Here is a 17026-nt window from a genome sequence, read left to right as displayed (position 1 = left end):
ACAAGTCCCAGCACACTCCTGACTTCTCCCCTCACTCAGTCAGCCAGAGCTTTTTGAAGCATTCAGTCAGATTATCAACCTCAGGACAAGGAATCACATGTATCACCAGCCCACACCCCACACTGGTCTTACAGGTAGCTGTCAGATCCCCCACAACCCTGGGGAAAGGGAGTTCCCCACCAGCACCCTTCCCCTCTCTTTGGCACCTCAAAATCCAGTTTGCTGTTCATGGGCTCATTGGCTAGTTCCTCTCGTTCACATGGTCTTTGCTCAGATCCTCTGTGGGTCTTTTCCATGTGGTCCCCATGCACATATTCTTCTGAAGCTGGCATTTTGTCCTGTTTTCTTCATGTTTGCAGACAGCATAGCCTGTGTCTTGCAGCAGAGTGAAAAGCTGAGAGTCTTCCCCAGTTCACCCTGTGTGGCCATCCTGCTGGGCTGGGCTGGGATGTGGGGTCCTCCTAGGCCAATTCACAACAATGGGCTCTTCTTTGTATGCTGACAGGATTTGGGCCAAGGGCCCCTTGGTGGCCTCCTGGGAGGGGGGCCATAGCCCTCGGGCATGTTCCAGCTTGGCTGTGTCCTCCCCACCCTCTTGAAGTTCCCCCCACCCCAGACATGTCTGGGCTGCTTCTGCAGCCTGGTAAAGTGGGGGACCTTGACCACCCTTGTACTTTTCTTTCTATTCACATTTAAACTCTGATTATTCCTTCCAGTAGCTCCTATTAAAGCAGGTGTTATCCATTTGATACCTATGTTGTAATGGCTATATAGATTCAATTTCTCTGCCTTTATAAATGTTTGTGTATATCTATATATATATATGCATACACACGTATATGTGTATAGAAGTATATGTATTTAAAATACTGTCTCTAATCATAAATAAATAAAAATATAGTTATTTGTACACTCAGTTTTAGATATCTTTCTCAAAATGTGTCTATTGTACATACATGTGCACGTCCTTGTCCAAAGGAGGCAGGCAGCCAATCAAAGGGCTGCATGGGAACACATGGGTCTGATGGTGTCAAAGAAATGGCTGCCAGCCAACCACAGTGCAGTATGAGATCACGTGGGGAATGAGGCTGTCACAAGTGGCAGCCTCCCTGTACGTAATGACAGGGGCGGTGGTGCCCGTGCTCCTGGCGTGTTCCAGGGCCGTGACCCAAATGAGCACAAGGAAGGCTCATGGTGAGGTAAAAATGCTCCTTTGAACCGCTGTCAGAGAACGGGTCACTGCGATGTCAGAGCTTCAGTGTCTGCGCCTGACGTGAGAACTTTCCTGCCTCCCTGTGCTTCCAGGCTGCACAACCCTTCTCCAAAAAAACGCTGTGGGACCCTCCTGGGTCTCGTGGGAAAATGTGCACGACTGTGCTGAGGATCCCCTGGGAGCAGGGACAGCACAAAGCCTTTTCCACGTGCCTCCTCCCCTGGCCGTGGTCTCCCTCTTTATCAGCACCTGAAGGCCCCCTCCATCTCCTCCCCATCCCTGGGTCTGGTGGTGGCAGCTCTGTACTCAGTGGTGCCTCCAGCAGTGACCCTCTCATCTACAGCATGAGGCACCAGGAGCTCAAGGGTGGAATTGGGAAAGGGCTTGCATAAAAGTTTCTGCAATAGTGATCAACTCTCCATCTCTCTCTGCAAACGACTCCCAGGATATCCCATCCAAACCTGGTGCTTTGGTGTATTGTCATTATTTTTGTCATTATCATTTAACTTTACCATTATTGTTACTTGTGGTTATTGTGTTCCTAGAGAAATGTTTGGATTTGTCTCGCTTCTCCAGAGGCATGAACCTGCTCTGTCTCACCTGCAGCCTGGGTAAGAGTGTGTCTAACACCGGGGCAGAGCTGACTGCCCCATAGCCTCTCTGTAATAAAACGGGATCTCCCCCGTGCAGTGGGGAGATGAGCAGCAGCCATCCCCATCCAGCTGGAGCTGCCCCACACCCTGAGCAGCAAGGCCAGTGTGGAGTCGCCCTGTGACCCCAGGCACCACAGCCAAATCACTCTGCAGAGCAGCATCGCCAGCTCGGGGCCCTGCAGGGGTGGTGGGGAGGGGGCGAGGAATGGCCAGGTAGATGAGAGGAGGGTTAGGGAGAGATCAGAACAGAGATGACCTGGGCTGGAAATTGCCTCAGAGACAAAAACACCAGCGTTTGCCTAATCCAAGACAATGCCCAGGGTGTGGGTCCCCTAAAGCATGGTCATGGTGCAGAGCCAGAAGTCCTTGCTGTCCGGGAGCTCCACCAGGCCTGGGAAGCGGATGAAGAAGGACTGGTGCTCACGACTGCGCATCCCTTCGTGCCATCGCCCCTCCTCAAGGGTGGCATCGAAAGGAAGGCTGGGACCCCGCTTGCCCTGAAGGAAGCATGACTTAACCCAGAGTTCCCCTCAGTCCCTGGCCAGGCAGGGCTGTCACCCCAGTCAGGGCAATTGCTCTGGGGACCCAAGAGACATGCTGGGTTGGGAGATGCAGGGCAGCCAGGATTGACCGCAGCACTCCCAGTATCCTCTCTGTAGCCAGAGCAGCTCTCCACAGCCAGGAGGAGATGCGCTGCTGCTTTCTCCATGCTCAGGGCTCTTTGGGGGCTGTAGCCACTGGCACTGCCTGCTGGGAAGCCCAGACCTAGTTCTGAGCCCTGGTGCCCTGCACCACAGCTCTTAGTACCTCCCCTCCCGTGCCACCATCCTCTCTCAGAAGCACCACCAAGTGCATTACTCCCTTGGCAGGTATGCAGAGGAGCTGCTGGAGGTCTTCTCTGCTCCCCCATTTGGCCCCCAGCTCTGCCTCAGTGTCAGCCCACAGGCACTGCCACATTCCCTCCCGGTTAGGTGCTGGGTGTCTCCACGTGCCCTCCTCTGAGCCCATGCAGGGATCCCCAGGGTGTCTCTCTCCTTGGAACTGTCCACCAATGCCTGGCGGTGCAGTCGCAGGGGATCCCGGTGTTGCTGGAGAGAAGGTTGTGATTGTCCTTGGTCAGAGTAGGCATCAGGATCTGTCTAGCAGTCAGGCGGGAAAGAGGAGGGCAAGAGACAACGAGGACAAGAAGCATGAGGGGGATTTTCAAATGAGGTTTAAGGAAAAAAGCCCACACCTTTATAGTTGCTTAGTGTTGGGTCTGGGGCCCAGAGATTTTCAAAACTCAAGTGGAGAAAACACTGACCACCCTGATCTAAGGGACAAGCTCTCCCTACTCAGAGCAGATTGTGGCACTAGAGAACTCCATTGGTTCCTTCTGACTCTTCTTCATGGTATCTGTGGAGATTGCCTAGTCTAGTCTAGACTAGGGCACCTCCTGGGGTTGCCCAATACAGGGTGCTGCTGGGTTTGGAATATCTCCATGGATGGAGGCTCCACAACCTCTCTGGACAATCTGTTCCAGTGATCCACCCCTCTCACAGGAGAAAAGTGTTTTCTTATGTTGAGATGGAAGCTCCTGTGCTTCCGTTTCTACCCATTGTCTGTCACTGGGCACCACGGAGAAAAGTCTGGCTCCCTCTTCTTCATGCCCTCCCATCAGGTGTTGATACACATTGATAAGATCCCCATGAGCCTTCTCTTCTCCAGGCTAAAAAGTCCCAGCTCTCTCAGCCTTTCCTCCTGAGGGATTCTTGTGTGCCTTCATCATCTTTGTGGCCCTTTGCTGGACTCGCTCCAGTAAGTTAATGTGTCTCTTGTACAGGGCAGCCCAGCACTGGACGTAGAGCTCCAGATGTGGCCTCACCAGCGCTGACTAGAGGGGCAGGATCACCTCTCTCGACCTGCTGGCAAACCTCTCCTGAATGCGGCCCAGGAGGCTGTCGGCCTGCTTTGCCACACAGCCACACTGCTGGCTCGTGGTCAGCTTGTTGTCCACCAGGACCCCTTGATCCTTCTCTAGAAACCTGCTTTCCAGCCAGCCGTCCCCCAGCCTGTCCTGGTCCATGGGGTCCTTCCTGTCCAGGGGCAGGACTCTGTGTTTCCCTTTGTTGAACTTCATGAGGTTCCTCTCTGCCCAGTTCTCCAGCCTGCCCAGGTCCTTCTGAGCAGCAGTGCAACCAGCCGGTGTATCAGCCACTCCTCCCAATTTTAGATCATCCACAAACTTGCTCAGGATGCCCTTGGTCCCATCCTCCAGGACTGTAATGAAAGGCTGAACAAAATGGGACCCAGTATCAACCCTTGGGCTACCCCACTGGTGATTATCCTCCAGCTGGACTTTGTGCCACTGGACACAACCCTCTGGGACTCAGTCAGTTTTCAGTCCCTCTCATTTTCCACTTAGCCAGTCCATACTTGCTCAGCTTGTCTATAGGGGTAGAATGGGAGACAGGCTGACAGCTCCCTGCATCCTCTTTCTTGCTCTGCTTCAAGATAAGGTTTCCATTTGCTTTCTTCCCGTCCTCAGGAACCTCACCAAATCCCCTTGACCTTTCAAACATGATTTCAGGTCACCTTGCAAGGACATCAGCCATCTTCCTCAGCACTCGAGTGCATCCCCTCAGGTCCCAAGGACTTATGCATGTGCCGTTTGTTTCCATGTTCCCTAAGCTGAGACTCCTGCACCAAGGGTAAGTCTTCCTTGCTCCTTGCCTCTGGTCTTGGGGGCCTGGGATTCCTGAAGGTTGGTCTTACCAGTAAACGCAGAGAGGAAGAAGGTGTGGAGTACCTTGGCCTCTTCTGTGTTCTCTGTCACCAGGATCCCACCCCATCTAGCAGCAGGCCCACATTTTCCTGAGCCTTCCTTTTGCTGCTGGCATCATTGTTAAATCCTTTTTTGATGCCCTTCATGTCCAGATGGAATCATCAGATTGAGATCGAGATGGGCTTTGGCTTTCCTAACACCCTCTCTGAATGCTCGGGAGGTTCTTGGTGCCCTCCAGAAACCTCCTGAGTGTCTTGTGCCCTGCTGTGCTGCCCCTCCAGCAGATGTCCAGCTGGGTAATGTCCCCCACAAGGACCAGGGCCTGCAAATGAGAAGCTGCTTCTACTTGTCGGAAGAAGGCCTCATCTGTTGCTTCTTCCTAATCCAGTTGGTCCACAGCAGACACCAACTACAACATTACCCATGGTAATGTTGCTCTGCCCACTAATCCTGATCCATCGGCTCTCATCTGGCTCCTCACCTGTCACTAGCAGAGCTCCATGCTTTCCTTCTGCTTGCCCACAGACAGGGCACCTTCCCCTCCTCACTGACCTGCCCCATCCTTCCTAAAGAGGCAGCTTCCATCCATGGCCATGCTCCAGTGCTGTGAGCTATCTGACCATGTCTCTGATACCCAAGTGAGATTACAGCTCAAGAACTGCCCACAGACTCCTAATTCCTCCTGTTTGCTCCCCAAGCCGTCTGCATTCCTGTGCAGGCCCATCAGAGGTGTGCCCAGACATGCTGATTGCCTGCTGAGACCGAGGGCTACTTGACAGGTGCCCACAAACAGCCATGGTTGTACCCTTTGCTTCACCTCCAACCTTCCTATTCCCTGTGTCCCCCCTCCCAGGTTCTTCCCTTTGGTCATCCTCAATCCCTCTCATTCAAGAAGCTCACCCCTGGTTTCCCTTTACCCGCTGGCCCTGGCTTTGCTTGCCTGTTGCCCTCCTTTGGTGTTTCTGGGCTGGCAGCATTGGGAATTCTTACCTTGGTCAGCAAGGCCGTTAAACTACTACCTCCTTTTATTATCCATCATGGCCTTCAATTCCTCATGCTGTCATCTTGTTAGAGGCACCACAGGACAGGGTGAGCCACCTACACGCACACGTGAACAGGTGATACAAGGAAGATTCAGTTCATGGGGACCCTGGGAAACTCTGGGATTTGGCCAACAGAAAGCTCATCAAGTTGGGCAAGGAGAAGTGGCCAGTCCTGCATCAGGGGCAGAATAACCCCATGTATCAGGGCAAGCTTGGAGCTGACCAGCTGAGGAGTGAGCCTGCGGAGAAGGCCGTGGTCTCTACGAGGGATGCAATAGGAGCCAGTGGAGCATGCTGACCATGAATAAGGCCAGCTGCACACGGGGCTGAATTAGGATGAGCATAACCACCCAGAGAAGGGGAGTTACCTTGACTCAGCACTGTTGTGGCCACATCTGAAATAATCTGTCCTGGTGTGGGGCTCCATGTTCTGCAGGAGTGGGGAGGAACTGGAGAAGGTCCAGAGGTGGCCTGCCAAGCTGGGCTGAAGGGGCTGAATCACATGGCTTGTGTGGAGAGACCGAGGGACCTGGGCTGCTTTGGCCTCATGGCATAGAGGCCAAGGGCAAGGTTGTAGTAGCCTGCAATCGCTTGAAAGGTGGTTTCAGGGAGGATGAAGATTTCCTTTGTAGAGGAAACAGCATGAGGAAGGAAAGGCTTTGGAGTCTGAGCCTGGGCATGAGGAAGATGAAATGTCACTTGAAGGGTAGTGGCGTGGTGCGACGGGTCACTGGGGGTGGTGGTGTTTGTCTGTGATCAGCCCGTGGCTTTCTGTTTCGGAGAGAGATATTGGTACAGGCAGGGACATGGGAGGATGAGAGCAAGGTGGGGAAGTGGATCGTGTGTCTACAGCCTGTAGGGAAACAGGCACAGGCGTGGGACAGGGTAGGACATCCTGGGGTGGAGATGGCCAACGACGACAGCCATACAAGAACTGTTTTTGACAGAGAGATAGGAAGGGATAGATATAAATGCAAGGAAGGAGCTGATGAAAGAGTGAATTTGACTCCTGAAAGATGGGGCGAGCTTCTAAGTCCCTGAAGCTCAAAGCAGCGACGAGATAATTGGGAGGCATCTGAATGAACAAAAAGCAGGGGGAGGGGGGAGCCTGGAGAGAAATGGGAAGGGCAAATGTCCCACTACCTCTGCTGAGAAGATGCCCTTAGACATGGTCATTTAATCAAGAGAGGTGGGAAGACCTGAAAGATAAGGGAGATTGAATACGCAGCGTAATATAATAGATAGAGCAGCCATAATGCAAGTACAGGAGATCAATATTTTTTCTCCTATGATTAATGCACTCCCTGCAAATTCCCACTCTGGCATGATGGGAAAACGCTGCCACTATATTAAAAGTACTCAATTGTTTCAGCTGGTGAAAATGGGCTCCTATTTTTTTCTCAGTGTTGCAGATTTGTTCACCTTTCCAGGCAGACCTTGGTTGCCTGACCATAAAACATCCAGGGCGGCTTTTAGAGGCCTCCGTGTACCTGAGGTGTTTGCCAGGGGCTGGCAGCTCTCAGACAGGGCGTGTGGGAGAGCAGAGCCCCTCAGAATCTGCAGGCAGAGGCTGGGCAGGGGGTTCCCAGGGCATCTGCACTGGCAGGAGGTGTCTGTGTCCCAGTAGCTGAAGGCATTTGTGTCCTACATCCAACCACAATAAGATCTAAAAGCTGAAAAGTGTTTTTAAACATTTTCTTTGCTTTGCATCTTTGTGTTTAATTCTTTGTTTTATGTTTATTGACATTTTCTAAACATTTTTCTTTTCAGGCTAGCAACATTTAAAAAAAAAGGTCATCCCAGAGCCCTGTGCCCCCAAGACAGTTCCTGCCCAGGACTGTCAGCGATACCCCTCAGTCTTTGCCGAGAGAGAGTCACACTGGGGTATCGACCTCTTTTCGCTGGCTGAGATGTTAGTTTAGGTGGTCACATACAGCACAGGAAGATTCCTGCCCCATAAACATTTGCTCTGTGGTTCTCAGAGAAGGGGCCTGACACCATAGGATCAGTTCAAGTTGGAGGGGACCTTGGGACTTCTGCAGTCCAACCTGCCAGAAAAAAAAGGGTCAGACTAGGTTGTTCATGGCTTGATCCAGTCTGAGTGTGGAAACCTCCAAGGACGGAGTCTGCACAGCATCTCTGGGTGACCTGCTCCAACGCTTGGCTCAGCTCACACTGAAACAGACTTTCCTTATCTGCAGGCTTAATCTCTCCTCTTTCACCTTCCACCCCCTGTCTTTTGTCCTCCCGCCATGCCCCATGGTGAAAAGCCTGTCTCTCTATTCTCCATCAAGTCGTTGTAGGTACTGGCAGGCCACAGTGAGGTCCTCTCAGCCTTCATTTCCCCAGGCTGGACTAGCTCATCTCCCTCAGCCTCTCCTCAGGGGAAAGGTGCTCCAGTCCCTGACCATCTTGGACGTCCTTTGCTTCAAGCAGAGGGATTCAAGCACTGAGCCCAGCAGGAGGATGGAAACGGCCAAACAGGACAATTCACCCATAAACTTGGGGTGTGCTGCCAGTGCTGGAAATGGCCAGGGAGAAAGGCTGGGGGGTTACAAATGCCCTGGGGCACCTGCCCCAACTCTCCATCGCACCAAAGGCACAGAGCAACCTCCTCTCTCCTGCATCTGCAAGTCTCAGCTCCCTTCCACGAGCCCTGGCTCTGTACCACCAGCCCCTGGTGTGAGTCCTCACCCTGCAAGGTCGGACAGCTCAGCTAACTTCAGTGTCTTCCTCTCCTGAGCACTTCCCAGCCCAGCCCAGTCCCTCTCTGGCTCTCCCCATCACTTCCCGCCCCCTACCCATCTCCCCCCTGTCCAGCCCAGAAAAGCAGCCCGTTCTGGGCTGACCCCATGGCAGTGCCCATTGATGGGTACTGCAGAGCTCTGCACACTCAACCCCACAGCCCCCGCCCCCCTGAAGGTCACAGTAGCTCCTGGGAGGCAGAGAGGTGTCTCAGCCTCCCCATCAGGTGCAGGGCTGAGGACCAGCCATGGCATGAGGAGATGGAAGCCAGTGGCTGCTCCTGTCTCCAAGACATCCTTATTGTCCACTGCCAGCAAGCCACTCTGTGCCAGCCCCTCTCCCAGGAAAAGACTCCTGGCCCAGGGAACCCTCAGGCTCCTCCAGCTGCCCAAGCAATAGAAAAGCCTGCCCGAGCTGGTGCATTCAGAAATAGATTTATCTTTGTCATTTATAACGCTCTGGAAGCACAGAGGTGCTTCTTTGCTCTTCTCCAGGCATGTCCCTGCCCCCAGAGAGCCTTTCACCAGGGAAGTTTGTCTGTCCTGGCCTGACCTGCCGCTCCTACCCCCTCCCTGTGCTCTCCACAGGGCCCCAGGCTGTTGGTACTGCTCTGCAGAGCGACCGGGCCGTGGTGCCTGAAAGCCATGGGGTGATGTCCCAGGCAGATCCCTGTCGATCATTCACCATCTCTGGGGGAACTGGGCACCCACAGGTGAAGGCTCAGCCCAGGCCCATTCTCTAACACATTGCCCCATGCCCTCCTCCCCCCATCCCATGGAGAAGCCAAGCAATGCAGCATGGCATTGTGGGGGCAATTTCTTCAGCCTGACCTCAGCTTTGGCAGAAGAGCCCAACCTCCAGGCACCAGCACTGAGGAAATCCCCTTTTATTCCAGAGATGCGACATGGGAGGCGAGCTGTACCATTGTGCCGGCCACATGTGAACAGGCCTCTGGGTCAGACAGGCTGGGTTCAGGCCTCTGGTGGAGTGGAGTGGATGCAGGCATGGACAGACACGGTTATCACAGATCAATTGCCCAAAACACAGGAGGTTCCGGAGATGAATTTGAAATCACTTCTGAAGAAGAGACACAAGCAGGTTAATGTTGCTGAAAAGAGCTGATTGAATCAGCTGCTTCAATGTGTCTTTAAGCTCCTGGTTCCTCATGCTGTAGATGAGGGGGTTCACTGCTGGAGGCACCACTGAGTACAGAACTGCCACCACCAGATCCAGCGATGGGGAGAAGATGGAGGGAGGCTTCAGGTAGGCAAACATGCCAGTGCTGAGAAACAGGGAGACCACAGCCAGGTGAGGGAGACATGTGGAAAAGGCTTTGTGCTGTCCACGCTCAGAAGGGATCCTCAGCACGGCCCTGAAGATCTGCGCATAGGACACCACAATGAAAACAAAACACCCAAAGATGACAAAGACACTAACCACAATAAGCCCAACTTCCCTGAGGTAGGAGTGTGAGCAGGAGAGCTTGAGGATCTGTGGGATTTCACAGAAGAACTGGTCCACAGCATTGCCTTGGCAGAGGGGGAGTGAAAATGTATTGGCCGTGTGCAGCACAGCATAGAGACACGCACTGCCCCAGGCAGCTGCTGCCATGTGGACACAAGCTCTGCTGCCCAGGAGGGTCCCGTAGTGCAGGGGTTTGCAGATGGCAACGTAGCGGTCATAGGCCATGATGGTGAGAACAGAAAACTCTGCTGACATCAAAAAGACAAACAGAAAGAGCTGTGCAGCACATCCTGCATAGGAGATGGCCCTGGTGTCCCAGAGGGAATTGGCCATGGCTTTGGGCACAGTGGTGGAAATGGAGCCCAGGTCAAGGAGGGACAGGTTGAGGAGGAAGAAATACATCGGGGTGTGGAGGCGGTGGTCGCAGACTACAGCGGTGATGATGAGGCCGTTGCCCAGGAGGGCAGCCAGGTAGATGCCCAGGAAGAGCCAGAAGTGCACGAGCTGCAGCTTCCATGTGTCTGCGAATGCCAGGAGGAGGAACTCGGTGATGGAGCTGGCGTTGGACATTTGCTGCCTCTGGGCACGGGGACCCGTGCAAGGAGGAAAAGTCATTGACAAGTTAGGGGAGACTTTTCTGAGCAAAACTAAAAGCCATTTCCTACAGACCCTCCCCTTGCTACACACAAACACACATAAACACACACACATTTTCCTTTTTTAGGAGACCTTCCTTCAGCTCCATGGCTGAAGCTGTGCTTTGCGCTGGTTGAATGTGCCATGAGGAGCTGGGCCTCTGCCCTCGGGCTGCTGAGGTGTCAGCCCTGCTGTGCAGCAGTGCGTTCATGGGAATGGTGGAAGCACGGCCCAATCCTGGTATTCAGCTTTGTCAGATGAAACCATCCCTAATGCAGAAGGGCTTGGCAGCATCTGCACTCCCGGTGCTAAGGAATGAGGAATGCAGAAGGCAGACTGAAAGCATTTTTTTTAAAAAGAATTTCCCCTCTCTTGCTTGAGGATTGTTTTGGGATGTCAGAAACCCTCAGTATTTCTGTTGCACTCAGGGAGAACAGAGCAAATCCTGCAAGGCAAGAGGATTGCCTTGGGATTAGAGCAGAGTGAGGGGAGCTGGTCTGTCCCTCAGTCCAAGAGGCCCTGGCCTTGCACCTTTCTGAGACTGAGGGCGATCACACTGCTATGTTCCTGTGAAAAGCCAGCAGACACTGCTGAGAGCAGAGGGATCCAGTGCAGACCACTAAATGTCCCACCCTTTCTCAAGGCCTCAGCAGCCCACTTGTAGCCAAGGACACACAGGGCTCATTTCACCAACCCAAGAGCATTTCCTTGGCCATTGCATCTCTGTGCTTCTCCATGGGGCTTTCAGGTAACACAAAGATGCTATGGGACAGATTTGCCTTCTGGAGGGCAGCTCCCAGCTTGGAAGGATACCTCAAGGAGATACCTCAGTTTTTTCATGATGGTATCTCACTAAGAGCAAACCAGCTCATGCCCCAGCCCCACAGCCTGCATTGTCCACAGCCTCACAGATGAGGGGAAGGCTGGGACACTTGTTGCCAGGGACACACCTGCACGAAAGGCCCCACAGGATCAGCGTGTGACTCTGCAGCTGAAACTGCCACCCCCAGAGAGCCTGACAGCAAGACCAGGATAACAAGAGCAATCACACAGACAAGTGGAGAAAGAAGGAAAAATACAGGGAGGGTCTGGCTGAGAGAGGCCAGGGCAGAGGCATTGGGGCACTCAGACAGCGTTCCCCTTCCCCAGCTGTGCACGCCACCTCCCAGACCCCAACATTGCCGGGCAGCTGCTCTCAGCCCCTGTGCTCTGCAGAGGGAAGTGGGCCCATGGCTGGAGAGCTGCACCACGGCTCTGCTGGAGCTCTGGCTGCAGAGGAGGTGGTTCATGGCTTGGACCCCCCAGCCCTGAGGGCAGAGGCTTTGGTGGGTGGGAGAGGAGGCAAGGGGGCTTGCTCAGAGGCAGGGGTCTGCATTGGGGGGGATGATACGGAGTTTTCTGAATTCTCCCTCCCACAACATTGCTCTTTTAAGTAAGTTTCCTCTCATTCCCTGATCGTAACCCTGCTGCCTGGAGATTTTCCTCCTGGGAAGTGATTCCCTGTGCCATGTCTTTTCCCTGTCAGTGCTCACAGACCCCATGCCAACCTCTGTGCACTCCCCTTGGCCCTACAGAAACCTGCCTGTTTGCAGGGCACTGGCTGGGCACATGTTCCTGTTGGGAGGTTCAGAAGGGCAGGTCAGAACAGCCCTGATGGTGCAGCAGAGGTGATGCTGGTGCTGTCCCTAGGCAGAGGAGGGGCTGAAGGCACTTTAGGAGGCTGTTAGATGACCTACTGGCCACTCCAAGTTACAGCTCAGGAGTCTCAATGACTTGTCCAAACTTGACAGGTCCTTTTCTATTTCTCTTTCCCTTCCCCGGCCCCACCCCTGCTCCTGTTCCCTGCCCTCAGAGTAGGGAACTGAAAACACAGGCTCGGGAAATCTCTTCATAGCAAACTCTGCCTTGACCTTCTGTGTGTGTGCTGCACCCCTGGCTGCACACAAACATTCACCCCCTGCACCTGTCCCCGGGAGAAGGCAGCTGTGATGCCCTGTCCCTCTGAGGGTGCAGCAGGGAAGCCCTGCTGTGCAGCACGTCCTTCTCCTCTACACTAGAGAAGCTGGGGCAGTCCTCCTGACTCTGGGATGCGCCAGCTTTTGGAGATCTTTCCACCAGCTGCAGATACATTGCCCTTCCTGCAGGTACTTACCATGTAGAGGGCTGCGAAGATTTCTCCCCCAGTGAGCTCTCAACTTCCCTTACACCCCAGACTGCCTTTAAGCTCTCCCTGCCCTGCTCCTCTCCCCTTGGTGCCTGCAGGCAGTGCCCTCAGCCCTGCTGCGCTTTGCAGAGCTGCTGCTCCTGGGCAGAGCTGTCTCCCTGCAGCTCTGCCCGCTTCCCATGAGCTCCCTGTGTCCCAGGAGCCCAGCCCAGCTCAGCAGCAGAGGACCAGCCCAAGGTGGCAATTTCTCTACCCCCTCTGGGCTCCCTTGATTTGTCCCTGGGGCTCCAGGGGAACCTGCTGTGAAACAGGCTGAAGGCATCGCTGATGTGCCCTCCCTCAGCTGGGGAGAGACGCTTCTTTCCAGCAGTGTCATTTCCCTGCTGAGAGACAGAGTTAGGTGCAAATATCAACTTTTCTTGGCCCATCATTAGACAGGACATGAGACAGGGCTCTCCTTTACCCCTGCTGAGGGAAGGGATGCAACTGAGGCAGGCAAGGCATCCTCTCCATGGTTTGTAGTCCTGGGGCTGGCAGGGGACTCTGCTCCCTCCCATGCACACCACCAACCCACAGGAGGTGGGATTCCTCTTGCCTCTGTTCAGGTGGGCATTAAAGAGGCACCTGCGTGTGAGCTCCTTGCCTCAGCTCCCATGGTAATTAATGGTGGTGGAGGCCAGGAGTGAGCTGTTCAGGTGCAAATGTGTGGTCACAGCTGAGGTGCTAGAGGTGGTCAAAGATAGGTGCAGGCAATAGAAAGAGACTGAAGATAGGTGCAGGCAGATGTAGAGACAGGACAATATCAGACCACAACCACCTTGACTGACAGCATCTTCTTGGAGGTTCTTGGGAGTTTCCTTTGAACAACTAAAATGACAGCTGATGCCCAAATTAAGGGCAACTGAACCTCTCCCTACTCATTATGTTCAGGGTGGCCTATAGAGGTATTCCTATGATGGAATGGAGTCATGTGCCATAGGGAGAGTTCAGGCTCTCTCTTTCTCTTCTCCAGGAGCTGTATTTACTAGGCCTCCACTCACTGTGTTGGCAGTTGCTTCATGTTCATCCCCACATTACCTTACAGAATTCCGGGTGTCGACTCAATTTAATTTTCAAACCCAGGCCCACAGAGCAACCTGAGACGCCAGGGCCGGCAGCGACAGCACAGCATCTACAGGAAAGCAATTCCCATTCAGGGCGGGTGTGTGACAGACACCCCTGACGGCATCGCAGCAAGTGGGATGTGGTGCCTGTGTGCCATTGGCTGATGCCATCAGTCAGAGGCATCAGCCATCAGGTGCCATCAGAGAAGCAAGGTCTGTCCCTTCTCTACACAACAGCTGCCTGCATTGCATGAACACAAAGCACCCTGCACCGGGGTCTTTACTCACTCCCTTGGTGATTCGATCAAGGAACAGGCCAATCATGTTAACAGCGTGCCTGGATACATCTTGTCTTCAAGGACAGCATAATCCAAGCACTGACGTGGTTCATCTCAAAACTTAATTGAAACTCCAAAGGGAATCCAAGGGCATTAAGATGAGCTGTTGCTACTTCAGGAAGAGCTAAGGAAGAGTCAGAAATACTGTGAGACCACTGCTAAATTTAGTAAGAGTAGGTGTAGATGGATCTGAGATACTCTACATCCTCTTTGCCTCAGCAACCGCCAGCGAGGTCACCCGGGCCTCGGTGCTTTGAGGCAGGACACTGGAGGAGGGCAACCAGCAGTGGATGGGGATGAAGCCAGGGGTTCCTTGAGCAAACTGCACCCTTACCAGTCCATGGGACTGGAGGGACTGCACGCAAGGGTGCCGAGAGAGTGTTTTTCACTGCTGGTTCATTGTAATTCGAGTAAGAAAGGCAGCCAGACTCTGTGAGCTATCATTTAACATGCTGTTCATAAGCACTAACACTATGAAGAGAGAATCATGCAGATCATCTTAGGTCCCTTTTAGATGGTGGGAACCCCAGCTGGTGTGGCATTGAACAGGCCTCTGACCCACACACAGCATGCCATGTGCACCCCACCCATAGAAGCCATTCCCCTCTTTTGATCATTCAAGCTACTGCAGGCATTTATTACAAAAGAAGAACTCTTTCCATCATCTCTACAGTCTAACAGAAACGATGTTCTCATGAGAATTCCTTGCTGCACTGTTAGATACAGGCAAGGCCAGGCAGGAGGTGTAAGGGCAGTACTGAGTGGGAGCTGCCTGCAGGCTCCTCTGTGACAATGAGTTGCTGAAGTTGTCCTGCGGCCAAAGGCTCCGTTCTGCACGGCACAGGCGTGAAGGCCAGGCTGTACGTGCAGCGCAGCACAGCTCGCTGTCCAATGGTCTTCTGGTCAGGGTCACTGCTCAGGTTTCCCTGTTCGAAGTCTGCACTCCACCCTGGTGCCACAGCTGAGCTGTGGAGGAGGAGGTGGATCAGAGCTAGGAGGAGGTGGATCAGAGTCAGGAGGAGCTGGAGCCCCGTGGCTTGTCACACAAACTGTGACGGCTTTGGATGAAATGAGATGTGGTGGGACAGCTTGCTCACATGGGGTTCTGCAGTGGAGGAATACAGGCTCTGCTGGAGAGACTGGCAAGGGAGGATGAGGATGGGGGATGCCCCCTGTGTTCTCTTCCTGTGGACGAGGACAACCAGCAGTGGATGGGAATCAACTCAGGGTTACTTGAGCAAACTCAAGCGAAAAGGAGATGGGTGTTTTGAGCAGGTCCCTGAACACAAGTATTGGTATGCCATGACACCTGAGATTCCACTTTTGGGTCCAGAGGAGCATGATGCCCCTTGAGGTGTCCTGGAATATCTCCTGACCCAGGTGATGCTTTAGGCTGAGAAGAGAATCAAAACACCACCTCTGACCACAGTGATTTCACCTTCAGTGCTGACCTACAGGGCAGGTGGAGGGACTTGAGACCTTCCAGGCATGCTGCTGAGGGATGAGGTCTTCAGATATCCAAAAGGAAGATAATGGTGTTGTAATCAGTGTCCATCTCATAAATCTTTGGCCTGTTTTGTGCTTTTCACCAGTTTGGGATCTGTCCCTTGGCATTTTTTTGATAAAAAAATAAACTCCTCTCGCACACACTTGAAATAAGGATGAAAGAGAGCAGAAATGAATTAGGGGCAATATTGTCTAAGAGGTGTTACCATGAAATGATAACAAAGAGCTAGGAATGAGAGAAAAACCATTGTTCTAAAAACTTCATGTCAAGGGCTAAATTCTGTTAAGTTATAGCTGTCTTGTCAAGTAAGAACGAAGGAGAGGAATAAAAGTAAAGAAATTAAGTATATCATCATCAAGAAGGAGAAAAGAAATGTTAGAGTATGCTACTGTTACTGTTTTTAGTGAAAATAGAAATAAGTCCATAATGTAGCCGCTAAGCCCCCAGCCAGCTGCTCGCTCACTCCCCTCTTCCTGAGGGATGTCCTGGTTTCAGCTGGGATAGCGTTAATTTTCTTCCTAGTAGCTGGTACAGTGCTGTGTTTTGGATTTAGGATGGGAATAATGTTGATAACACACTGATGTTTCAGCTGTTGCTACATAGTGCTTCCACTAGTCAAGGACTTTTCATCTTCCCATGCTCTGCCAGGTGCACAAGAAACTGGGAGGGAGCACAGCCAGGACGGCTGACCCAGACTGGCCAAAGGACTATTCATTACCATATGATGTCATGCTTCAGTATAGAAACTGGAGGAGTTATCTGGGGGGCAACGATCGCTGCTCAGAGGCATCGGTCGGTGGGTGGTGAGCAATTGTATAGTGTATCACTTCCTTTGTTTATTATTATTGTATTGTTATGATGATATTTATTATTACTACTAATACTGCTCTTCTATTTTATTTTCCCTCAACTATTAAACTGCTCTTATCTCAACCCACGAGTTTTCTCCCTTTTACCCTTCCAAGTCTCTGCCTCATCCCCCCAAGGTGGGGTGAGTGAGCGAGCAGCTGTGTGGTACATGACAGTACTTTGTGGTGCTTAAACAAGGGGATCAAAGGGTTCAAGACAATGACAGACATGATTTGAATGTGCTAGACTGAACTTGAAGGTTTTATGGGTTTTGGCTATTGATTGGCAGGCTCCGGTCCTTGCAATAGGCCTTGCTTCCCTTCCTGTATATTACAGTCTCGTGCTCATTAGTGGCTACTTTTCGCTTTCACTATTCCTTCTTGCGGTATCCTTTTTACCTCTTCTTTCTTCATCCTGTTGCCTCCTGGTGCCTTCCTGCTCTTCCTGCTTCCTGTTGCCTCCCGTTGCCTCCTGATGCTTTTTTCTTCTCTTCCTTCACACCCTCCTGCAGCCTTCTCTTCCCTCCTCTTCCATCCTCTTGCCTACT

At 52.7% G+C, this 17026-nt stretch overlaps 1 protein-coding gene across 1 annotated transcript; it reads right to left on the bottom strand.

Annotated features, from left to right (window-relative positions):
- Nucleotides 1-9489: 9489 nt before the first annotated feature.
- Nucleotides 9490-10452, bottom strand: LOC309603665 (olfactory receptor 14C36-like; the record flags this gene model as incomplete). The annotated part of the gene is made up of 1 exon (XM_082338608.1): nucleotides 9490-10452. The coding sequence occupies one exon, from the start codon at nucleotides 10450-10452 to the stop codon at nucleotides 9490-9492; it is 963 nt and encodes a 320-aa protein (XP_082194734.1).
- Nucleotides 10453-17026: the final 6574 nt, after the last annotated feature.

Source organism: Platalea leucorodia (genome assembly GCF_965183815.1).
Source record: "Platalea leucorodia genome assembly, contig: HAP1_HAP1_SCAFFOLD_162, whole genome shotgun sequence".
Taxonomy (NCBI): domain Eukaryota; kingdom Metazoa; phylum Chordata; class Aves; order Pelecaniformes; family Threskiornithidae; genus Platalea; species Platalea leucorodia.
The sequence above is the reverse complement of the archived record's forward strand: the minus strand, read 5'-3'. Positions and strand labels throughout refer to the sequence as shown.